General features: G+C 35.5%; 2 protein-coding genes and 1 long non-coding RNA gene across 4 annotated transcripts in view; 2 read left to right on the forward strand and 1 right to left on the reverse strand.

Annotated features, from left to right (window-relative positions):
* LOC147916610 (uncharacterized) overlaps positions 1 to 22,665 on the reverse strand; it is a 36,667-nt gene extending 14,002 nt beyond the window's left edge. Inside the window, exons 1-2 of one of the 2 annotated variants that reach the window (XR_015552683.1) lie at positions 22,547 to 22,665; positions 7,116 to 7,198 (exon numbers count right to left, since the gene is read on the reverse strand). This is a non-coding gene — a long non-coding RNA (uncharacterized LOC147916610). Of the gene's footprint in view, positions 1 to 7,115; positions 7,934 to 22,546 lie in introns of those variants that run through there. The other variant, XR_015552684.1, reaches the window with a different exon arrangement.
* On the forward strand, positions 826 to 1,782 carry LOC101403156 (olfactory receptor 52A5-like). Its single transcript, XM_004434104.1, has one exon. The coding sequence runs from the start codon at positions 826 to 828 to the stop codon at positions 1,780 to 1,782; it is 957 nt and encodes a 318-aa protein (XP_004434161.1).
* Positions 16,545 to 17,483, forward strand: LOC101403419 (olfactory receptor 52A1-like). The gene has a single exon (XM_014790196.1). The coding sequence runs from the start codon at positions 16,545 to 16,547 to the stop codon at positions 17,481 to 17,483; it is 939 nt and encodes a 312-aa protein (XP_014645682.1).
* Positions 22,666 to 26,731: the final 4,066 nt, after the last annotated feature.

Raw genomic sequence — 26,731 nt, forward strand, 5'->3', positions numbered from 1 at the left:
AAGTGGAATTACTGGATCATAGAGTATCTGTTTTTAATTTTTTGATGAATTTCCATAGTGGATGAACAAATTTACATTTCCACCAACAGTGTACAAGAGTTCTCTTTTCTCCATATCCTCGCCAACACTTATCTTTTATCTTCTTGATCATAGCCATTCTAACAGGTGTGAGGTAATATCTCATTGAGATTTTGATTTGTATTGCCCAGGTGATAAGTTTATCTAACCGTGAGAAAGAAGGAAATCCCACCATTTGCTACATTAATAATGGACTCTGACCTTATACTAAGTAAGATAAGTCAGACGGAGAAAGACAAATACTATATAATATCACCTGTATGTGGAAATCTTAAAAAGATAAACAGAGAGTAAAATGGTTGTTACCAAGGACAGAGGGATGGGGGGATTAGAGTTATGTGCTTTAAGAGTAAAACTAGAACATAAAAAAAAAATTGCTAGTGATTATAGACAACAGCATTGTATTATAACCCTTAAACTTGCTAAGAGACTAGATTTTAGTTATTCCAACCAAAAAAAGAAAAGATAATTATGTGACATGAGAAAAGTGCTACCTAACACTACAATGGCAATCGTATTGAAATATATGATGTGTCAAATCAAAACGTTTTGCGCCTTAAACTTACAAAAGTTGTAAGGCAAATATACTTCAGAATAAATAAAGATAAGATGACATACTCCTGAACTAACTAAAGTATATCTTGCTAAAAGAAATTAATTTCTTCTTATTTTTAATTCATGAAGTCTTGACAGGGAATAGAAGATGAAACAAGATTATCACTCTTTGATTCTTCTGACAAAATCACCATGCTCATATTCAATGGCTCAGTCTTCATGCCCTCTGTACTAACACTCATCGGGATTCCTGGCCTGGAGTCAGTACAGTGTTGGATTGGGATTCCATTCTGTATCATGTACGTCACTGCTGTGATTGGGAATTCCTTAATTTTAGTTATAATCAAATATGAAAACAGCCTCCATAAACCTATGTACATATTTTTGGCCATGTTGGGGGCCACAGACATTGCGCTTAGCACCTGTATTCTTCCCAAAATGTTAGGTGTCTTCTGGTTTCATTTGCCAGAGATTTCTTTTGAAGCTTGCCTTCTACAAATGTGGCTTATTCACTCATTCCAGGGAATTGAATCAGGTGTGTTATTGGCGATGGCCCTAGATCGCTATGTGGCCATCTGTGATCCCTTGAGACATGCCACCGTTTTCTCTCAACAACTCTTAACTTACATTGGAGTTGGGGTGACACTCAGGGCTGCCATTCTTGTAGCACCATGCCTGCTACTTATCAAATGTCATCTTAAACTCTACCGAACTACAATCATCTCCCACTCTTATTGTGAGCACATGGCCATTGTGAAGCTGGCTATTGAAGATATTCGGATCAACAAGATATATGGTCTATTTGTTGCCTTCACCATCTTAGGGTTTGACATAATCTTTATCACCTTGTCCTATGTTCAAATCTTTATCACTGTCTTTCGACTGCCCCAGAAAGAGGCACAATTCAAGGCCTTTAATACATGCATTGCCCACATTTGTGTCTTCCTACAGTTCTACCTCCTTGCCTTCTTCTCTTTCTTCACCCATAGGTTTGGTTCATACATACCACCATGTGTTCATATCCTTCTATCAAATCTTTACCTGCTAGTTCCACCTTTTCTCAACCCTATTGTCTATGGAGTGAAGACCAAACAAATCCGCAACCATGTCCTGAAAATGTTTTTCTCCAAAAAACATCTCGATCATTAGTGACTCTTTCTATAGAAATTTTAGGTTGGTTCAAAGTAGCAACTTGAATATGTAAAGTTATATCTTCTACAAATGTCTACACACAAAAAACAAGTCTTTAAATATCAGATTATCATATTGAAGGAGGTATTTAACAAATCAACAAAATACTTAAGAATTTTGGTTTCCTACTCATACAAAGAACAAAACTCTCATGCTGAGATTTAAATTTTTTCCATTATTCTATTTTTGGCCTATCCATTTAAACCTAGAGCTTCCTTTCTGCAACTCTTAGACCTACAAAGAAACAAAATTGCAGAAAACAACACTTGATTCCAGGTAACTTCCAAGGTCTATGTCACACATCAATATTCTCAACTGCTAACCCAACCCACAGCTCTAATTCTGGCTATGTCTCATTTTCCAATATCTGCTTGTAAATCTATATTTTGACAAATTTCGAATCACTTATCTACTTTTGTCTGCTTTCTCTGAAATATAGATGAATATGAAAGTAATATAAAATTGATAATACCAATATCATCAATACAAAAAGCATATGATGCAAACCAAAATCTATAAACATTGACTAATTTTCATAGGAAAAAATGCACTAAAAAGATTGATAAGAAAAGAATTAGGCATATTCAAAAATATACGTTTTTAGGAAACAAAAATGTACTCTATACTCAAATAGAAAACATTTTTTCAAAGCTACACATTTTAAGGATTTTACCCCATTTTACTTTTACCTAAATTTGGAGGTTCATGCTCTAGAATCGAACACATAGACAAATAAGTTCCACTGCATTTGGAGATTGCCTACTGCAGGGATCTAGAGTATAGGATCTATGTCTTATTTACGCTTGTATCAACAATACACAGGATGATGACTGAAACTTCTTAGAATCTCAGTAAAATTGACATTGAATACTAAACAATTTAAACATTTCCCTGCTGCTTATCAATGATATTCAAAAGCAAAACATCTGGAGACTATAAGGTAATAATTCAACATCATCGTACAGAAATCTACATAGTAGAGAGTTAAATCCAATATTATTAAGGTAAACAAAGAAGACTAGTTGAATGAATCATTACTTAATCGTGAAATAAAGTATGAGCCAAACATAAACCTAGAGTATGAGAAACTGAATCCTAAAATGGAGACTTCAGGTCTTTCTTCACTCTTTGCTGTTCCTCTGCCCACACAACTTCATCCTCTTTCAGGATGCTGCATTGATAGACATCAGGTATAAATTTTCTTCAATCGGCCTTCAAGACCAAAAAGATGATTTATGAAAAGAACCAATGAGACAGAGAGAAACGTTTGGATCTCTAATTTTGGACTAATGTATAGTCAGAGAAAGAAATAACCTGAGAAAACATGTGACTACAAAAAAAGAAAGAGAACATGTCATTCAAGATGTAGAGATAGAAGATAATTTTGGAAAAAGACTTCTTATTGAATGAAGCAGAAAGAAATTTGTCAGAATGTCCTTGGTTTTTAATAAAATTTATGTAAACATGAACTATACGAAATAAGAATGATAAACACATTGACAAAAGGAATAAAACCACATGCTAACGGATAGTTAACATACGTAAAAGATATAAGTGGCTGAATGAAAAAAAATAATCCAAGTATACGTTTTCTACACAAGATTCACTTTATATTTAAGGAAACACATAGGCTGAAAGTGAAGGACAGAAAAAGATATTCCATGACAATGGTAAACAAAAGAAAGCATGAGTGGCCATAATTCTAACATCCCAAACAGATTTTTAGTCAAAACTGTCACAAAAAGCAAAGAAAAACATTATATAATATTTAAAAGATGAATTCACCAGGAAAATATAATAATTAGAAACATATGTGTCCTATATCCAACCACCCAAATATATCAAGCAAATATTAACACAGATGAAGGGAGAAATAGAAAACAATACAAAAAAAGTAGGAGAGTTCAATGCTTGACTTTCAATAATGGATCCAGACATCCAGACAGAAAGTCAATGGGAACCTGAGGACTTGAACACTATAGACCAAATAGACTTAACAGACAGATACAGAACATTCCACCCAACAGCATCAGAATACACATTTTTTTCAGGCACACAGGAAATATTTTCCAGGATAGATCACATATATGGTCACAGAACACACCGTAAAAATGTAAGAAGGTTGAAATAATACGAAACCTGTTTTCCGATTTCACTATAGTGAAAGTAGAAAGCAATATCAGAAGAAAAACTAGAATATTCACACAAATATGTGGAAATTAACGCACTCTCAAACAATTGATGGGTCATAGCTCAAAGAAGAAATCAAAAGGGTTGTTGGAAAATCTCTTGAGACTAATGAAATGAAACACAGCATACTAAACCATAATGGATGCAACAAAAGCAGTACTAAGACAGATGTTTATAGCAATAAATGCCTATATTAAAAAAGAAAGAAAAATTTCAAAAAATAATCTAACTTTGCATCAAGGAATTAGAAACAGAAAAAATGAACTAAACCCAAATTAGCAGAAGATGAAGAAACAGTAGAGCAGAAATAAACAAAATAGAGTATAGAGTACAATAGAAAAAATCAGCAGAAGTAAGATTTGATTTTCGAAAAGATTAACACAGTTGACAATCCTTTAGCCAAACTAAAAAAATGGGAGATGATTCAAGTAAATAAAATCACAATGGAAAGAGGAGATATTACAACTGATGCCACAGAAACACAAAGAATCGTAAGAGACTGTGATGAACAATTATAAGCCAACAAAGTGGATAACCTACAAGAAATGAATAAATTCCTAGATACATACAACCCACCAAGACTGGATCATGAAGGAATAGAAAATCTGAACGTGTCTGTAACTTATAAGACAACTGAATAAGCAATCAAAACCACCCAACAAATAAACACACAGGACAAGACGGATTCAACAGTGAATTCTGCCAAGCATTTAAAGACTTGACTCCAAATCTTCTCAATCTCTTCCAAAAAATTGAAGAGGGAAATCTTCCAAACTCATTTATGAGACCAGAATTAACCATGAAAACAAGGCATTACAAGAAAAGAATATTACAGACCAATATCCATGATGAACCTAGATACAAAAATCCTTAACAATATACAAACAAACTGAATTAAAGAACACATTAAAAGGATCATACACCATGCCTAAGTGTGATTCATACCTAGGCTGCTGGGTTGGTTCAACACACACAAATCCATAAATGTGATACACTATATTAACAGAATGAAGGAAAAAAGTCATATGGTGATCTCAATAGAAGCAGAAAAATCATTTGACAAAGTTAAACATCATTTCATGATAAAAACTCTCAACAAATTAGGTATAGAAGGAATGTACTTCAATATAATAAAACCATAGCTGAGAATCCCACAGCTAACATCACACTCAATGGTAAAAAATAAGACAATATTTTTCCCCTAAGATCAGGAACAAGACAAGAATCCTCACTCATGTCACTTGTATGTAACATAATGCTGCTTGTCCTAGCTAGAGCAATTTGGCAATAAAAATAAATAAAAGGCATCTAAGATAAAGAAAGAAGTAAAATTACCTCTATGCACAGATGACATGATCTTATATGTAGTAAATCCTGATTCCACAAAGCAAATTGTTAGATCTAATAAACAAACTCTGAAAAATTGCAAGATACAAAATCAACCTGCAAAAAAATAGTCGTGTTTCTATATGCTAAAAACAAACAGTATGAAAAGGAAACTAAAAAAAATAATCCCATTCACAACAGCATCAAGAAGAATAAGTCTTAGGAACAAACTTAACCATGGAGTCAAAACACTTGCGTCCTAAAACTACAAAACATTTCCAAAAGAAATTAAACCATACACAAATAAAGAAGAAAAAATCTCATTTTCATGGATTGGAAGAATTAAAATTCTTAAAATGTTCTTGCTATTCAAAGCAGTCTATAGATTCAACACAATCCCTGTCAAAATTCCAAGTAAATCTTTTGCAAAATTGAATAAACAATCCTAAAATTTTTATAGAACCAGAAATTACCCTGAGTAGCCAAAACAATCTTGAGAATAAAGAACAAGTGTGTAGAAGTACACACTTCTTGACTTCAAAACGTATTACAAAGCTGCAGCAATCACAAACATATGCCACTGGCAGAAAGAGAGACATATGAGACCAATGGAACAAAATAGAAAGCCCAGAAATAAAAGCATGCATATAACATCAAATGGTCTTTACAATGGTTCTAGGGCTACACAATTGGGAAAAGAGAGTCTCTTCAACATACGGCGTTATGAAAACCGAATATCCACCGGGAAAGAATGAAATTGGACACTTACTTTTCACCATACACAAATTTCACTCAAAATAAATTAAAGACTTAAACATAAAACTTGAAATTATAAAACTCCTAGGAGAAATCATAGAGAGAAATCTTCCTAACAATGGTCTTGGCAATCCTTTCTTGGATGTGACACCAAAGAACAAGCAACAAAAACAGAAATAGAGAAATGGGACAACATCAAGCTAAAAAGCTTCTGTACAGCATAGGAAACAATCAATAGAGTGAAAAGACAGTCTATAGAATGGGAGTAAATATTTGCAAAACATATACCTGAGAGAGGGTTAACGTAAAAAATATGTAAAGAAGTACTACAATTTAATAGCAAAAAACTAATACAAAACCTGGTTAAAAACTGCACAAAGAACTTAAATAGACATTTCACCAAAGAAGACATACAAATGATCAACAAATATATGAAAAGATGCTAAGTATCCCTAATCATCAGGGAAATGCAAATCAAACCCAAAATGTGATACCTTGTATCTTAACGTTAGGATGGCCGTTATAAAAAATAAATAAATAAATAAAGCAAAAAAAAGCAAGTAACATGTAACAAGTGTTGGCAAGAAAATGGGGAAATCAGAACCCTTCTGCACTGTTAGTGGAAATGTTTTCTGGTGCAGCCATGATGGAAAGTAAAGTGGAGTTTCCTCAAAAAATTAAAAATAGAAATACCATATTATTCATATATTTATCCAAAAGAATTGAAAACAAGATCTCAAAGCGATATGCACTCCCACATTCATTGCAGCATTATTCTCAATAGCCAATAGGTGGAAACAACCTAAATAACCATGAAAGGATGAATAAATAAAGACAATGTGGGATATGCATACAATGGAACATTATTCAGCCATAAAAAAAGCAATTCTGTCATACGCTACAATATAGATGAATCTTTAGGACATTAAGTTATAGCCAATTAGAGAAGCATGATTCCACTTATATGAGGTATATTAAGGAGTGAAATTCACAGAAACAAAAAGTAGAATGGTACTTACCAGGAGATGGGAGTGAGATGAAGAGAGTTGTTTTACTATGGGTATAGAGATTCAGTCATGCAAGATGAAAAAGTTGTAGAGATCTGCTGTACAACAATGTGCATAAAGTTAATGATACTGCACAGTACATTTATGATTTTATTAAGAAGGTTGATTTTATGTTATTTGTTTTTCCTTCTACATTTAAAAAAGAATTGAGGATAGTCATTTCCCTTGAAGATGTTATGACTATGTCAATAGTTCAGAAATAACAGAAGTAAAACCGATGAATCATTGCAATAGTAATTTGTAAAAGTTTATTGGGTACACATTCAAAGACAGTTTGTAAACCAGGATCACTCAAACCAAAAGGCGGAATGAGACTCAGAGGTATATTGTTATAAAGCAGCTTATATGGTGAGAAATCACTGACAGTTTATTTTTCACAATGACAGGTTATAATATTAGAATTTTCTTAAATGATAGGGAATTGGTCAGTGGTCACCTTATATCAACCTTGGAAAACAGTTCAAATTTTCCCTATGATTTCCAGATGCATAAACAAAAATGACCCAGGACAAGTTGGTCTTGAAAAATAAGCTAAATAAAGCTTTGTTTGCATGGCTAAACCGGTTTTGTCTGGTCAGGGAACTTTCAAGGTTGGTTTCTCTCTGTTTTTGACTTTAAGAACTATATGGGAATATGGGGGGAGGAGGTTGCTTCTAGGGTGCAAGTAACACTATATTCCTCAATGAGGTGGTACATATTTATGTCTATCTTGTGAAAATTATTTAAGCTGTGCAACATGTGATTCTGTTTGTATGTTAGACCTCAATAAAAGTTTTTAAAATGTTAGGTAAATAATTGCTCAGAGACATAAAAAAAAGTGTTTTAAAAGGCACTCTTCTTGAAAATATTCTCAATTCAGAATAGTGTGCAATTGTTCACTCAGTTGACCTACCCATAAAGATAGTCATTTGCTTCTGATTGGTCAATACTGTACACCACCTCAATCACCAACTCCTAGTGATTATCTCCAAAAATTCTCAAATATGACCTCATTTCTCTATTAGTTATTACTTATGCCCATTGTCAATCTTTCACAAGAATTTATGAGAAATAAAATATATATTCCATCTTTATTTTATTAGCAGCTCTTATATATTTCCTGCTTCAGAAATTTTCTAAAGTTTGCATTCTAAATTTAAAACACAGTCTCTCACCTCCATATATTATGTATTTGTTTTCAGAATGCTTTAAATTTCGTGCATTTTTCTACAGAAAATAAGCTGCTTGATGCATCTGTATACCGTTCCTTCGACTATGTATGCAAAAACTTGTACTTCTTTGCTTGCCTAACTGCTATTGAGCTTTTAGAATTTAGTTAGGTGTATCCTTTAGTTAAAACACTTTGGCCATTTCCCTTGTTTTTTTCTATACCCCTCCTAAGCTTTCATAACAAGTATCATATTAACCCCCATTTTTCTTTTTGTAACTGCTTCCTCCACATGGATCACACGTCTAATTTATCTGCATGGTCATGACTTACATAGTACATGACATATTTAATGATAAATATATATGGAATGAAGAAATGGGAAAATAAATACTTAGGAAAATTTTACCAAAATTTGTATATGATAAGCATGCATTCTCACAAAAGGATCATTTACATATTTTCTAAATGAGAAGGATATATGGAAGAAGTGTTCCAAGCTCAAATAACTGAGTCACATAATAATTTAATATTTCCAGAATAAATTTCACAATGCCTGGTAGTAATATCTCAATATCCTAATTTTAAGCTCAAAAACATCAATAATTGAAGTCATAAATTTATTTGACAAATCTCTATACAGTGTACCATACTAAGTGATTGACATAGATTAAGATAATTTAATCCACAGAACAAATATATGAAGCCATTATCAACGTTATCTGCATGGTACAAATATGGAAATGGAAACAGAGAGAAGTCAAGGATCATGCCCCAAATCACAGTTAGTCAGTGGCTGAATCTGGATTCAAAACTAGACAATCCAATTCAAAAACTCATTCTTTAGGGCTGGCCCTGTGGCATAGCGGTTAAGTTTGCACCTTCCACTTCGGTGGCCCAGGGTTCTCAGGTTCAGATCCCGGGTGTAGACTGATGCTCTGCTTGTCAAACCACGCTGTGGTGGCGTCCCATATAAAGTAGAGGAAGATGGGCACCGATGTTAGCCCAGGGCCAGTCTTCCTCAGCAAAAAGAGGAGGAATGGCAGTGGATGCTGGCTCAGGGCTAATGGTCCACATTAAAAAAAACTCATTCTTTAATCAACCATATTATGAGTGGTCCCATAACATAAAAATTCAAATCCAGTTTCAAAATTGGAGTCAGAAGATTATCAAGCAATTATATAAACCATTTTCTTCTTTCAGATTCATAAGGACATAGTTTTCTCACATCTGTTTTCTCTAATTCTAGTCATGTAATGATGATATCTAAATGTTTCTTCAAGAGGATTTTTATAAAATGAGTCTCCACTTGACGCCAGTCTAGGTACTAAGTGATTGTCTTTTACTTAACCCCCTCACCATCAGAAATATCATGAAGATCATGTGAGTCAAAATTTGTTTCTCATTGTTATGACAAAGAAATGTTAAAAACAGCAACTAAATATTATTTATTGCTTTATATGACATATTATTCACTCTGAGTTTGGTTCCTAGATGTGATGGGATGAATCTCCTCTTGGGATCTCACCAAGAATCTGCCTCATCTCCTCATTGTTGTTGTACATAGCAGTTTAGACAAGTTTATGCTGCAGTAACAAATAGCCCTCAATCTCAGTGGTTTAAAACAGAAAATTTCTTTCTCTCTCATGCTACGTTTACAACGTGGTGGAGGGTTGAGGGTGGAGTTATGCTCCATACAACTATCACAAAGAGAAGTTGACAGAGCCTCTTAACCATGTAAATATGAAGCTCTTAGATGAGGCACTGCATATAAAGAAAAAAATACAGCAAAGAAATACCAGAATTTTGTTGCATTCACCTAAAAGTGACACATAATACTACTCACATTCAATTTTGCAAAGCACATTTAAAAGTCACACATTTATAGATGTAAAGAAGAGAATGGAAGAGAAGGAAACCAAGAAATACTGATAAACAGCAACAATGTGTCACTCAGGTTTACAGTTAATCTGCTGTCTTGTCATCAGAGTATAGCCTGATGAGATAGAAATCTCTGAGTACGATGTGACGTCTCAAACTATTCTTCCTGTTATCTGTTATATCTCCGATTCAGTCAGTACTATTCTTCCTATGAAACTGGAATCATTACAATTAAATAGAGCCAGTCTCTTATTTATTGATTATTCTATGCATAAGTGCAAGTACTCCATCAATTTCTAACAGGAAAAGAAGAAATACTATGTCAGAAATTCACTTGACTATTACAAATTGAAACAGACTAGACATTAAACAATAGAGACTAGTGAAGACTGAAGTAAATAAGAGACTTTTCCCCATAGGAAGAAGGTAGAATTATGCAGTTCTAGCCAACTTTTATCTTTTAGGAATAAAGTCCAATGTTACCGTATTTTCGAAAGAAACCACATATCCAAAATTTTAGGCTATTATGAACAACAGTCTTATGATTATTTCGGTAAAAATCTTGCATAGGCTCACATTTTTATTTCCCTTGGATAACTACTAGGAGTGAGATTGCAGGGCCCTATGCTATGTGTAAGGTTAACTTTTAAGCCAAATTTCAAACTGCTTTCTAAAGTGGCCAATTTTACACTCCTATCAGCAGTGTATGAGAGTTCTAGATGTTCCTTATTATCACCAATAATTGGCAAACTCAGTCTGTAAATTTCATCTCTCTTAGTTGGTGTGTGGTTTCATCTCATTGTGATTTTAATTTGCATTCTCTATCGACTAAAGATGCTGAGGCTGTTTTCATGTGCTTATGTCCCATTTGTATGTTTTATTGTGTGTTTGTGAAGTAACTTCAAATCTTTTGCACATAGTGCTGGAAATATTCCTAAATACCTCTAAATATATCTAATATTTTGGGCTCCATAGGTACTTAAGTTAGTTTTTCTTTATCGAGGTTTTTCAGTTTGAGATGATAATCAAAACTTTAGAATTATGTTCTCTCCTGTGCTGCTGATATCGTCTCATGATGCGCAAAAGACTTCATGAGTTAATAAACAAAAATTTTAGAATTAAATTGCTTGTCATTTTTATTGTTGTAAATGTTTGTATATATTGTGGATACAAATAATTGACTAGATATATGTTTTACAAATATTTCTCCCAGTCTGTGGCTTTATTTTAATCTTCTTAACAGTATCTTTGCAGAACCAGTGTTTTTTATTTTAATGAATTCTAGTTTATTAATTCATTTTTATTCTTTTATACTTCTTGGTCCTTTCTAAGAAATCTTTGTCTAATATAGGATCATAGAAAAATGTTGTTTTCTTCTTGCAGTTTTATAATTTTAGATCTTACAGTTAGATTTATAATCCATTTCAAGTTAATTTTTGTTTAGGAACAATGTTAAATTTTTAAAAAGAATATTCAGTTGTTTTGGCATTGTTTTGGAAAAGATTATTCTTTCTCCACTGAATTACCCTGACATTGTTTTTGAGAATCAATTGACTTTATATGTGGGCATTAATGTCTTGACTCTTTATTCCCTATGATTTGTCAGTGAATGTGGCAATCACTGATGTGTGAGTCTCTTAATGTGAGTCTCTTAATTATTATATGTTGTTAAAGTAAGAGAAGATAGATCTAATTCATTTTAGTCGGCTAAAGGCCTAGATTGCCAGTTTGAGCATGTTTCATAACGAATATATATCTGTACTTTTGGTAAACAAGTTAGAATCGATGACCCTTTACTCTGAAGAACATCAGTGGCCTAATGAAAAAAAGAAAGGAAAAAAAATGAAAGAAGCAAAGAAAAAAAGTAATAAAAGTAAGAAAGAAAAAGAAAGAGAAAAAGAGAGGGAGGAAGGAAGAAGGGAAGGAAGGAAGGAGGAAGAAAGAAAAAGAAAGCAAGCAAAGTAGAAAGAAAGGTAGGAAGAAAGGTAGGAAGTAATGAAGAAAGATAGAAAAAAACTACATAAGTATTGATCTAGTTACGAAGGTATTTCCAAATGTTAGAAGTGGAAAAAACACTGTTCACCCTTCCTGGAGCTAAATGGAGCCATTAGAGACAGTTCAGTAGATAGAATTACAAGCAAAACTGCATAGTTTGAGGGTGAAAAGGACCCAGGTTAGAACTTCGGGGAAGCACCAAAATTTAAATACAATCAGTAGAAGAGAAGAAGGGGAGCGAACCAAAATGGTAAACTAGTTTAAATTGTTTGTTGGTGACACAAGAACAAGCTGAAGATTAGCTCAAATGCCCATCTGACCTCTGAATCAGTTCCATTCAACACTATTCAGTACCATTGTTTCACATGACTTCACAGAGGAAAATCTGGAAAGAGTATTTAGCATCGCTGTCTATTCATCTTTATCTCTTATTCTCCTGACATCCATTGTGAATGCCCTCCTCCATCTCATTGAATGTATTTTTCCTAAAATTGCCAATGTCCCAACATTGCATCAAGTACCTCTTAAGGTTAGCTGCGTACAAGAAAGTCAGGAAATCAGGTGAAACATGTCAAGGAGAAAGATACCATGTGCAAACTTTTTCTTAGAATTTGTCATTTGTTCTCGTGATAAAAGATGCTCTAACTTGGGGCCATCCGGGTGGCGCAAGCGGTTGGGTGCACGCGCTCCGCCGTGGTGGCCCAGGGTTCGCTGGTTCGGATTCCGGGTGCGCACCAACGCATCACTTGTTGGGCCATGCTGTGGTGGCATCCCATATAAAGTGGAGGAAGATGGGCACGGATGTTGGCCCAGGGCCAGTCTTCCTCAGCAAAAAGAGAAAGGATTGGCAGATGTTAGCTCAGGGCTGATCTTCCTCACAAAAAAAAAAAAAAAATGCTCTAACTCATCTTCCTAAATTTCTAAAAATTTGAAGGCATACATATATCATTTTTTTTCTTTCCATCAAGAGCACCTGGCAAAATTTCTTAACATATATGAGGCATATAACAACTGCTTTGGGAAGGAAGAGAGGAAGAAAAGAGGAGAGAGAGTAAAGTATAAAGGGAGGGAGGGAGAAAAATTAGTTGAATTTTCAACAACTGGCTCAGAGCTCAATGCAGTAGGATTTAGAAATGTCCATTCTAAATGGTCGTTCTGAGAATATTACTGAATTTACAAAACTATCTTCAATGAAATAAAAAACTGAAGAATGAGACTACAGGAAAAAGAGAGGTAAAAGTGTGATAAAAAAGCAATTATGAATACAGATTTTTCTTTCCAGAACTGTCTTAGTCAAATGAAAGGACACAACAATATATATTTAAATAGAATTCATTGGCAGAGGAACATGTCTACATTTAAGAGGACTTTAGGTCTTTTGCAAATGAGGACAGCAGAAAAGGAACTCAGTTTATTAAAAGAATCTTGTGCACATTACTTTCTCTGCATGTAGCCTGTTGGGAAAGAGAAAGGAGGAAAGAAAGGAAATTTCTGAAAGTTGTTGAAAGGTTTTCAGAAATATTAGGCGTGGATGAACCCAAGATGGCTCAATTAAAATCTGCTGGGTCCCCAGTGTTCTGGCTATTGCTGAGGAAATCCCTCATTCCATGTTTACAACTCCTCCTTGTCCACACGTTTACCAGGGAACGTTATAATTGGTGGGTAGCAGGTTTCTTCTCCAATTCAAACTCAATAGATTGATCTGTGCCACCAGAATAATACAGATCTTGCTGTGAGTTCTGCAGGAGGATGAACGCACAAACATGATGTCAAGCTGCCTTACAGAAGACAGAGTGTTTGTTTTGCAGAGACAAAAGAAGCCACAAAAGGCTATCCCCGAGTGTCCATATATTGGCAGATGGCCCCAGCACCAAATGGATTAGGGTTCATGCATTGACTGGGTGCTGTTACACAGGGTGCAGATAGAAAAAGAGGCGCTGCAGAACAGAAAGTGCAGAGGAATGAGACCAGAATCTCAGGAGGAGAAAAGAGTTGATGAGTGATGAGCGATAATGATATGAAGAACTGACAGTCCTCTTCAGGGGTCCTGGAAGAGCAGAACTGGCTCCCAACAACAATTGGCGAGTAAGTCTCATTATTTCCAAATTTATCCCCATAATATTTCATTACCAGTTTTTTTTTTTTTTTTTTTTTTGGTGAGGGAGATCAGCTCTGAGCTAACATCCATGCCAATCCTCCGCTTTTTGCTGAGGAAGACTGGCTCTGAGCTAACATCTGTTGCCAATCCTCCTCCCTTTTTTTCTTCCCCAAAGCCCCAGTAGATAGTTGCATGTCACAGTTGCACATCCTTCTATGTGCTGCATGTGGGACGCCGCCTCAGGATGGTCAGAGAAGCGGTGCGCCGGTGTGCGCCCGGGATCCGAACCCCGGCCGCCAGCAGCGGAGTGTGCGCACCCAACCGCCAAGCCACCGGGCCGGCCCTCATTACCAGTTTTTTCAACCATAATCACTCCATCCCACCAGCCCTGTACTCACTTGTGTACTTACACCTGCCATCCCATGATCTATACCTCTTAGATAATGCTCATGTGTTAGCTCCTTACTCTTGAGTAAGTCACGCCCTATGATTGTTCTTAAAAGATGCCTGTTCTAATTCTGATTATCTTTGAAAAAGAAAATCTTTACCTCTACTAGAAAAAGTCAGTGATCTCTGGTTTGAGGAGTCGTAGAATTAAACATTGGGGAACAAATCTGTGGATACCAAAGAACTTAGTGGACTGACTGGTCTCTCCTACATATGTCAGCTGATAGAGCCTTCCTGTCATGAAATGACCCCTACTGACTTGGTTCTTTCACTTGAGGTTTAGCACCATAAGTCACAGCTGCTTTCTGCATTACTGGCATGTTTGGTGACATTCACTGTTTCTTTAGCTCCTCATGAGCATGCTGACATAAAGCATCTTTCTTGGAGTCTATGAAAGAATTAAATAACCTAAGCCTATTTTTCACAGAATATCAAACATTTCTAATGGCTTGAGAATTTCATGCTTCAATATTTTACTTATTAAAAAGTAATGATTTTGACCTGAGATGAACTTGCATATAAGGCATAAGAGCCCAAGTTTTCAGAAAATTAAGTCGTCAGTTCATTGAGAGGTGATTATATTTTCTTTACTTGCCCTGTAACCCTCTCCTGAATATCTCAAAGTCTGTCTTCTGTCTTCTGTTTCTAGTTGTATATTTGACACCTTTGATGGAACCTGTCCTTTCACCCTTTATTTTCTATTCATTTCTTATGCCTGAGCTTACAAAATGATTCAAGCATTCCAGATTATCTATAATTCATTAAGTATTAATGAGCCTAAATGTTCCAAATCTCATGTTAATGGTAGCTCTGAATAACTTAAACCCGGGAAACTAGCCTCTATTCTAGGTTACCCGTTTACCCGTTTTCTTATATTCGGTAGTCATCAAGGATGAGTCCTCTGGTCCCCTAGACATAGCTGCTGAAAATTTCCTTGCCTCCCAGAGATCCCTCTCCTTTAGGTACTCTGTAATGTGTATTAGAGAATTTCAGGTATTTTAAGCACACAACTAATTTTAAGAATTTCAGCTGTGAGAAATATAGGCAAAATAAAATAGTTTTACTAGAAATGTAAAAAGTAGCGAGGAACTTTGACACAGATCACCAAAATACATGGATTTGAAAGATTTTTTCTGAAGTTCTTCCTTCACATCCTTTTGAAAGGACGTTCAGTCTTCCATAGATATGTAGAAAAATATATTTATATATAGATATTATGTTACATAGATTATACGAATATATAAATATATTATGCTCTTGAGTGTCAACTGTTTCTGTCTCTATTCTCTTTCACAGGGAGACTTCTACACTAATATACTGGTCAGATTCTAAGAATTTGCTTGTCCAAACTGACACTTCCTGACTTAGAGACGATTGGGACTCATAGCCTAACATGGGTAGAAGGAATGTGGAATATGGAGAGATTCATTAAACTCTGATTAAAATGCAATTTCCAGGCAAAATAAACAAGTCTAATTATTTTGCATGCAGGTCCAGCATGAAGATAACAGACATGTCAGCAGTTTTTTCCCTTTCCCAGGTGAACTTGCTGATTCTAATGCAGTTGGCCTACTACACACACAGCGTTTTATTCTGCTACAGTAGCTTTTGGACGTCCTTCCTGAAAAAAGTGATGTGTCTCTGTGGATCTATTTTACCTTCAAAAATATGAATGACACGCATGATATGATCCTAGAGTCCTACCAAAAACATGCAGACTCAATATAATGACTCTGGATAAAAATATGAAGTAGAAGAGGGACGGTAGCACTGACTAACTTCTTTCCTTGGCATCAGGAGGCCCAAAGACACTATGTCCATGTCCAACATCACAATTTTCATGCCTTCTGTGTTGACACTAATAGGGATCCCAGGCCTGGAGTCTGTGCAGTGCTGGATTGGGATCCCATTCTGTGTCATGTATCTCATTGCTATAATTGGAAATTCTTTGCTTCTGATCATCATCATTTCAGAGCGCAGCCTCCATGAGCCAATGTACATTTTCCTAGGCATGCTAACAGTTACAGATGTTGCACTTAGTACTAGCATTATGCCCAAGATGCTTGCAATCTTCTGGTTTCACATTGCAGAGATTTATTTTGATTCCTGCTTGTTTCAAATGTGGCTCATCCATACATTTCAGGCCATGGAGTCAGGCATCCTGCTGGCCATGGCCCTGGACCGTTATGTGGCCATCTGTTATCCCCTAAGACATGCTGCCATCTTCACCCACCAGCTAATCACCCAAATAGGGGCTGTGGTAACACTCAGGGCTGTGATTCTAGTATGCCCATTCCTATTACTGATAAAGTGCCGGTTTCAATTTTATCACACAACAGTCATCTCCCACTCCTACTGTGAGCACATGGCCATTGTGAAACTGGCTGCAGGAAATGTCCGGGTTAACAAAATCTATGGTTTGTTTGGGGCCTTCACTGTTGCAGGATTTGACCTCATATTCATCTCTTTGTCCTATATACAGATATTTATCATAGTTTTTCGTTTGCCCCAGAAGGAAGCTAGGTTGAAAGCCTTCAATACTTGTATTGCTCACATCTGTATCTTCCTCCAGTTCTACATTCTTTCCTTCTTTTCCTTCTTTACACACAGGTTTGGTTCTCATATCCCCCCTTATATCCATATCCTCTTTTCCAGCTTCTACTTGCTGGTCCCTCCATTTCTCAATCCACTCGTCTATGGTGCCAAAACCCAGCAGATCCGTGTTCATGTGGTAAAAATGTTCTGTTCATAAAATTCACCTTGATCAATACTTTCATGCCTTCCTCTTGATGTGATAGCAACAGTCTCTAAAAACTAAATAAAATAAACAAAATTCAACATTATTTGAGTTGCTTGAGTTTTGTATTTGTTTTGTGAAGTTTGCCATCATGTTAGGTGATTTTCAGATCATCATAGCCCATGACAACTGTCAGTCAATGGGGTTGTGGATGCTACCTAGGTAATGAGAGTGAGAGACATTGAAAGAGCAAAATAGTGGACATATGTCGTTTCCTCTTTTATTTGTTATCCCCTGTTACAGCTTCCTCCTCTAAGAATCCTTCTCCAGAATGATTCAGGAATTACTATGATTCTCTCACTGAATTTAAATGCCCTCAAGGCTTATTATTCTAGGTTCTTCAATTACTCAATGAAAACAAGTGTTGATTGTGTTTATTGATCTTCCCATTGTTCTAAAAAGAAAAAGATCAGAAGAAGTGCAACTTAACCACTTTCTAGTCAAAAGACAAACAAAACAAAAAACCTTTAAGGATCTAATGAGACAACAGAGTCTAAAAATTTCAGTATATATCCTGGGTCATTCAGGTAGTTACAGGCACAAAAATCATGAAGACTTAAGTGTTCCATTTTACACTTTAATACTTTTTCTGCAACCTCCACCATTTATTTCTTTATTAATTCATCAAGTTTTATCAGAAACCTATGATACTATAAATATTATGCTAGAGAATAATGATCTAGTGGTAAATTAGACACTTTGCTTAAGTTTCATGAGTTTTTCTCCTTACATTTCTAGGAGAGAGAGAGAGGTAGGAAAATAAAACAGAAGTAGTAGTGGTGTGCATGGATTGTGGGGTTAGCAAAGAGAATGAAGCACTGAATGTAACTGAAAGCAGCAGTCAGAAGAGTTGTTTGTTTTATTTTTTATTTTAACTAGGAAGTCCTCTATTTTAATTAGGAAAATTGATTCTAGAGGAATGAAGAATGAATGTCCAAGCAAGTAAGCACATGCCATGCCAGGTAGATGACAGAGGAGATTTAATCTAGACAATGTAGTTTAAGGTAACTGCACAGATTTCTTTTTCAATGTAACATACAATTTGGAACGACATAGAAAACATGAATATCAAGAATGGCCATGGATGCTATAGAGACTTGTTGAACTTTATTCTGAATGCTATGATGTGTCATCAGAGAGTCTTTCTCCCTGAGAAAGACAAGTCTTCTGAATGTATGTATGTGTGTTTGTGTGTCTACTTGAGCATGTGGCAGTATATCTTCTCAGTGGGCGTAAAACATCATGTGTTAACCTGACTGGGCCCCAGGGTGCCCAAATATTTGGCCAAACATTATTCTGGGTGTTTCTGTAAGGTACTTTTGGATGAGATTAACATTTAAATCAATAGATTGGAGTAAAGCAGATAGCCCTCCATAATGTAGAAGTCCCTATCCAATCAATTGAAGACCTGAATAGGATGGAAAAGGCGACCCTCTCCCAAGTGAAAAATCTTCCTGCCTGAGGCCTTTGAATTGGAATATAGACATTTTACTATCTTTGGTCTTGAACTGAAACATTGGCTCTTCCTGTGTCTTGAATTTGCTGGCCTTCAGACTGAAACTACATCCTCAGCTCTTCTGGTTCTTAGGCCTTCAAACACAGACTGAAACTTAACCATTGGTCTCCTGGGTCTCCAGCTTGCTGACTCATCCTACAGAACTTGGGAGTCACTAACCTTCATAATTGTGTGTGCCAATTCCTTATAATAAATGTCTTTTTGTCTCTCTACATGTATATATCCTATTGGTTCTGTTACTCGGGAGATCCCTGAATAATACAATGATTTCTTAAAAAAAAACTTTAATTCAAGACGTCAAAAGTGAAATTAAAAGTTATGATGGTGTTATGATAAATACCTGTGCTCATATTTTATAATTTCATACCTTTTAGGGATACTTCTGAAAAGAATGGTGTATTAGAGCAGAGAATAGTGATATTGTCTCCTGTGGACAAGGCTTTATGCAAACACACACACAATGCCACTTTTCAAACATTATTTTAGTAGACACAATTTTTTAATGTGAAAAATCTTAAAGAGTATATCAAAAAGTTAATACCATTAGTTAATAGGTGATATTAGCAAGGTTGTAATATTTAAGATCCATATAAAAATTGTTTTGTAATTCTACATAATGAAAAAATAACTGGGAAGTAAAAAAATAAAAATTTGCTATAGCTGTAATACCATGAGACATTTAGAACACATTCATGTGTACAATAATATAAAAGACTTACAAGAATTCTATAGTGAATTATAAAACATTGTTGACGGATTGTGGAGGAAACCTAGAGAAACAGAGAGCTTTACTATGTTCATGGAGTGGAAATCTCAACATCGTTAATTTGTCAGTTCTTCTTAAATTTATCAAAGATTCAAAACAGTCCTAAATGGAATGTTAATCAATTTTTGTGACAAGAATTGAGAAGCTAATTGTATATTTTAAGCGGAAATTAAAAGGAGCTAGATCCAAAACAATCTTTTTTATTTTTATGTTTTGCAACTAAAGGAGTTAGCCTCTGTGCCAATCTTCCTCTATTTTGTATGTGGCTCACTGCCACAGCATGGCTGCTAACGAGTGGTGTAGGTCCCTGCCTGGGAACTGAACCAGGGCCACCAATGTGTAGCACATCAAACTTAACCAATAGGCCATGGGGCCAGCACCTAAACAATCTTAAAGTAAAAATTAATTTTGAGTATTTACAATATCTGAAATTAGTACTTAACATAAAATTATAATAATCAAGACAGCATGGTATCAGCATTAAGATAAAGAAAGAGATTAATGAAACACAATAGATAATGTGCATGTAAATTCACATTTGTATAGTCGGTTGATTTTCTACAAAGGTGCTAAAACAATTCAATTCAAAATGGAAAGCCTTTTCTGAAAATGAAACAGCAGCAATTTGTAAAAATTGGTATATATATATATATGAAGAACCTTAAGTTCTATTATACACCATACAAAATATTAATAAACTGAAATATAGAAACTAAATATAAACCTTCTAGGAAGGTTTATGCAAGGTATATGGAATAAATATAGAATATGTACATGACATGAGGTTAGGCTAATATTTCCTTTTTAGGACACAGGAAGCTATAAGACAGCTTCTTTTTAACAACTTTAACTTCAACAAAAGTATAATTTTGAGAAAATGAGTAAGCAGTAAAGAGACTGTGAGATAGTGCCATATATATACATACAGGTATATTCTGACAAAAGATTTGAATGTAAGATTTGAATGTAAATTATATAAATAACTATTATAACTCCATAATAAAAAGGCAAAAACGGATACATTTCTTGATCAGACACTTCAGAAAGAAAAAACTACTAAGATACTCAATAACATCTATAAATATCAAAAAGATATTGATGAGTAAAAGAAGCTGAATGGTTCATATTTTTATGATTCTATTTATATGATGTTCTAGAACAGATGAAACTAATCTAAGGAGAAAAACATAAATGAGTGATTTCCTCTGCAGGGGTAGGAGGTAGCAGACATGGATTGGGTAGGGCCATGATGAGGGAAGTTTCCGGAGTGATGGAAATGCTCTGTATCTTGACAGAATTTTAGGTAACACAGTAGTCCAAAAACAAGCTTAAGAGGGCCGGCCTGGTGGTGTAGCAGTTAAGTTCACATGCTCTGCTTCTCCCACCCAGGGTTTACTGGTTTGGATCCTGGGTGCAGACAGTTGCTTGGCTTGGCAAGTCATGCTGTAGCGGCATCCCATATAAAGTAGGGGAAAATAGGCAAAGATGTTAGCCCAGGGCCAATCTTCCTCAGCACAAAGAGGAGGATTGGCAACGGATGTTAGCTCAGGGCTAATCTTCCTCACAGACACACACACACACTCACACAAACTTAAGATTTACACATTGCACTGTATGTATATCTTTCCTCAAAAACAAAAAAGTAGAATAAATAAATATTGAATATCTGTTATGCTTGCTTTCTACAGTAATATTGCATAGCAATCTAGAGACTACTTGCTATACAATTTAGGCTTAAATAATTAGAAAAATATTGAGGATGGTGGAAGATACTCTTCACACTGTTGAAGAAGACAATTTCAAAATATGGAAAGATATGAACATTGAAGATTTGGATTCTGATTAGAATTTTAAGTATGGATTCATTATTTTTGATAGAGAGAGTTACATACATATGTCATATAAAACCAATTATATAATTGTATGTTTTTGTGTTAAACGTATACGCACGTTTATTTCTGTACATCTGTTTCCTAGCTCTGTTCACTGATAGGTGCTAAAAGCAATGACCAACGAGTAGCAATGAATAACCTCTGTGCGTAGATCTTGGTTTCTCAATAACTTTGTTCATTAAAAGAGACCAGAGATCCTTAGAAAAATGGCTGTTTCTAGGGCTTGAGCTGGGAAAGGGCAAAATAAGTTGGACCCATAGTGCTGTGCCAGAAAGTATGGAATTGCTCAAAGTATGGCAGGGACATGTCAAAAGGACCCGTGATCTAGTTTGAAGGGGCTTTCTGGACAAATTCAGGAAATTTACAGCATTAAAATAAATAACAATAGGAATGGATTATAACCCATTGAGTAAACTCATATTCTGTGAGTTCACACACATACAAATAAAGCAGTACATGAATAAACTAACAAAAAAACACACTACCTGAATATAATAATGAGGAAACATCAAAGAAACCCAAATGATAGAAATTCTAAATATCATCATTTAACTCTTTATTTACCAAAGAAACAGTCTTGAGTCTTCAAAATTTTCACTATCAGTAAAGAACAAGAGTCAAAAATACAGAAACACTCTGGCAGCCAGTTTTCTGGCAGAATTTTTCCTGAGGGCAGCCAGTTGCCGCCTCTGCTGGCAATAAGCGATTTGCAGCAGCAGTGCTCCCTGTGGAGCTAACCAGAAGGAGTTCACGACAAAATGTACAGCCAAGTTGTTGGGTAAAGATATCGAACATATTCACTATTTGAATGTTGAGGTTCACCAGCCAAGAAAGTCTACTTTACCTCTCTTACTGGTAGTAGGCAATCATGATGAAGAGCTCCTCCTAATCCATGATAGTATCAGCACATCATCCATATAAAGAGTATTTTTGTCTTTCTTTTTGCCTTAACAAAAGGGTGTGCATCCACTGAATCTAAAAATTAATAATAATTCAATTATTAGTTTGTGTTGATAAGAAGAGAGCATAGAACATAGTTCTCTTATATCTGAAATGAATCAGAACACCATCCTATCCACCATGATTCCGGCAGGAACATTATGAAGAGTCCATGTACACTGGAATGGCTATTGACCCGTATTGGCATTTTAAACTTCTTAATTTACACATTCTTCAATATGAAGCTTCAATATGAACTGAAAGGGGGAGTATTGAGAAACAATAAACTTAAGGGAGAAATTATTGCTTTTAATTTCGCTTAAAGTCAAAGCAAATATTTCTGGATAAAATACCTATGGGGAAATGATCTTTCATAGTGGTTTTCTTCGGCTAAAGTGTTGTGGGGCAAAATCCAAGCATTTATTTCTTTCTACAGTATGAAGTTAACAAATGGGTTTTTAAAATGTGACATTTTAAAAACAATAAGATTTTCTTTAAATTGGATTAAAATAAGTACTGTCAAATTTACACTACACTTTACTAAATAAATAAATAAACTTGCAGGAAAAGAAAAATGCCTGTTAACATAGAACTTTCCTTACCTTCACTATTACCTCTAACACAATTTTTTCTTCAAGAACCTAAACCAAGGCTGCTCAACACTGTAGCTAATAGACACATGGTAGTATTTAAACTTAAATCAAAATCAAGTAAATTAAAGAGTTCAGTTCCTCAGTCTCTTATAAGCCATATTTCAAGGGGTCATTGACCACATGTGTCTAGTGGGTACTATATTGGACTGAACACGTATAGGACATTTCTATCATCACATGAAGTTCTATTGGACAGCTGTGGTCTAGATAACATAAAAAGTAAGTAAAATTTTACCCATAAAGAAAATTACACAGAAACTTGCTGGGAGAAACAGTTCACTTAAAAATCAACTACTGATTGAGGAGTCTGAAGTTGTTGAAGTTTAATTACAAAATGACTATTTTCTTCCAACTATCCCCCAATGTTACTGGGTCAGATTTGTTTCTCCAGCTAGGTGATCTCTACCTTAACGCCTTTGGATGATTCCATGGTCATTTTCAGTTATCAGAACAACATTTTTCCAGTAAATAAGACAGGATGCTGTTCGTTTTTTAAAACTTGAATTTCATACTTGACTCAAAGTTCTTCTCCTCTCTTACCTCCTCCCCCCACCCTCCACCTAATCTGTAGTGTTTGAAGTGGAGGAGAGTGTTGGTGTGTGTCTCTGAGACTCTTCCTTTTCTTCCGTCATATATTTATTTGCTACTCTGGATTTTGTGGCAAGATTGGAATGGAGATAGGGTAACAAAACTCTCCTTAGTTGATGGTCTCCACGATGTTGCTTGGAAGGGGTCCCTGCTCTACCTCTAGTTTAGGCTGATTCCAATCTGGTTCTGGTGGCTTCTGATGTGGCAGCCTCTACATAAGTGGTGTATATGTGAAGTTTCACGCTGGGCCTCTCTGTGTCAGAAATCTTCCCAGTCTCCCAGGGCCCCTCCAAGGATCAACTTATCTCCTTCAACCTCGCCAGGAACATATCTTCAAACAACAGACACAGTCAAGCACTTCCCTTCAATGTGAGGGAATCGCATAGTGAGTGAGGAGAATGGAAAAGAAAAGTGTCTCATATTTTTAGCAACAGAATAAGTCTCCAGATTCTGTAGCTTAGTAAATATTTAGACGGAAAGAGTGTCAGACTCCCCTGTTTTGAAACACTTCCAGTGTTCATGAGGATCTTATTGAAGCTGACTCACTCAGCTCTGTGGATGGAGAGGCACCATTGTCTCCTCCTCCAAGGGCAGGGAAAGGAGGAATCTTCAAAGGCAGATTGTGAATGTTCTTTGTCTCTCAAGTTCAGACACAGCAGGAGGAAATTAGGTGGAGGAGGAGAGAAGAGATGGTAACTGGTATTGGCAGTAGGCACAAATGCCACTTAACCTTGGCAGCTAATAGTGACTAAGGAATACATAGTGCCTTGTTTCTTCAGCTTTGGGTTTTAGCCATAATTCTAAGACAACAGGAAAAATGTAACTCCACATTGTCTTGCATATTCCATAGATACTAAAATCAGCCTTAAATTTATGCCTTAAATTTTCCATCCTATGGTAATAAAGAAGATTTAGATCATTTGAAGGTCTATTCCACATGAAAATAAGTAAATCATTTACCTTTTGATACTTGATATTTTACAGTTTCAAATCTGCTGTTTGCAGCCAACCCCAGAGGTGAACAACTCTAATTCATCTGGATACAGAAACAGTATAACCAAACCGTGTCTCACAGTGAGAGAATATATGGCCTTCTTTGACCAGGCTATTTGAAACAGAGTCAGCTAGTGGCTAAGAATGAATGAGAGGAGGCTCCAATGCAGGTCAGGTTCTACCGGAACATACGAGGACTGCCACTGAATAATCAATACTTATATCTGAATAAATTAACTCTAATATAGTCATAAAAAGCATGGGATTCAGTTTCAAATGCCTGAGCTGATAGTCCATCTCCAAACCATATTAACTCTGTGAACTTAAGCAAATAGCAGCACTTTCTGACCTCTGTGTAATCATCCATACACAGTGTAGTGTCTTAGGAGTAGCTATGAGGGTCATACAGGATAATGCAAATGCAGAGTTTACATTATTCCTAAATAGTTGTTGTTAGTTTTTATATTACATCCTGCTAGCGTTAGAATTCATGAATTATTTTAAAGCCTTTAGAAGTAGGAGGAAGAGGAAAAGAAAAAGAGGGAGGGGGCACTTTTAAGGAAATACTTGACAGCCTGACTTGTGATGAGTAATTTTACCTTTTACTGTCCATCTAGTAGATGGCTCTGTTCTCCATTGCTAGACTGTGCTTCCCAATGTGAATTTTTTTTTCCCGGCACCACATCATTTTTAGTGTGACAGTACTTTTTAATTAAAATCACATAACAATGTGACATTTATCTAAATTGATTTGTCCATAGGAACACCTGAGACCAATTGCTTTGGAAATGCATATCTTTGTATGATGCTTCTATAAATAAGCAAGTCACAAAGACTCAACTCACAAAATTTCACAATCAAAAAATTTAATAGTAAGAAAGGCCTCTTTTATCAAAATATTTATACCTCTAACCCACTATTTGTAATAGCACTGGAATAAAGGGAAGTATTTTCACTGAAATAAACATTAGAAGACAAAATCATCTTTTAAAACAATTAAGTATAAATGAATTTTTTGTCAAATTCTTGTTAAAATGACAAAATTCTTTCAAGTTAATTTTATTATTTTATATGAGAAGGCAACTCTGAGAAAGTAATGTAGACACTTGCTTTGGACTGAAATATGCCCCTCCCAAATTCATATGCTGAAGCCCTAACTTCCAAAGTGCTTGTAATTGGAGACGGGGATTTTGACGGATAATTAGATTTAGATGAGGTCGTGAGGGTTGGGACCCTCATGATGGGATTAGTAAGCTTATAAGAAGAGACAGCAGAGAGCTCACTCTCTCTCACTTTCCCTGTCATGTGAGGACACAGCAAGAAGGTAGCCACCTACAAGATAGGAAGAGAGCCCTCACCGGAAACTGACCATGTTGGAACCTTCATCTTGGACTTCTAGCCTCTAAAACTGTGACAAAATAAATTTCTGTTATTTAAGCCACCTAGTCTACGGTAACTTGTTATGGCAATCCGAGCGGATTAAGACAGAACTCTACATACTTTGGTTATCGAGAAAAATTTTTGAGTATGTTAAAATCAATGTATGCCTCCTTACATCAATAAGACATACTAATTTATTATTATTAAAAAAAGAAGTGGAAGAGGTGACATCAGAAAGAATCAGAACAGAAAGCCTCACACCCTTCTTACTCCCACACAGATACTCAATCAACAACAATACAGGAACCAATTCCCTTTGTGAGAAATCCAGAAACCAGCAAAGAAACTCCTGCACCTCAGACAAGTGCAAAACCACTAAATTGAAGTGGAGGAAAATTGGTAGTAGAACTCAACTTAGTCCGTTCCCCTGGCTGAGTGCAGCATGATCAGGAGAAAACTCCAGCTACTGGCTTCTC

The sequence above is a fragment of the Ceratotherium simum genome, chromosome 7 (genome assembly GCF_057802395.1).
Source record: "Ceratotherium simum simum isolate JZ-2026a chromosome 7, ASM5780239v1, whole genome shotgun sequence".
Taxonomy (NCBI): domain Eukaryota; kingdom Metazoa; phylum Chordata; class Mammalia; order Perissodactyla; family Rhinocerotidae; genus Ceratotherium; species Ceratotherium simum.

What these genes read in the sequence shown, in the direction of transcription:
- LOC101403156 (XM_004434104.1), top strand. Translation starts at nt 826, where the DNA reads ATGCTCATATTCAATGGCTCAGTCTTCATGCCCTCTGTACTAACACTC.
- LOC101403419 (XM_014790196.1), top strand. Translation starts at nt 16,545, where the DNA reads ATGTCCATGTCCAACATCACAATTTTCATGCCTTCTGTGTTGACACTA.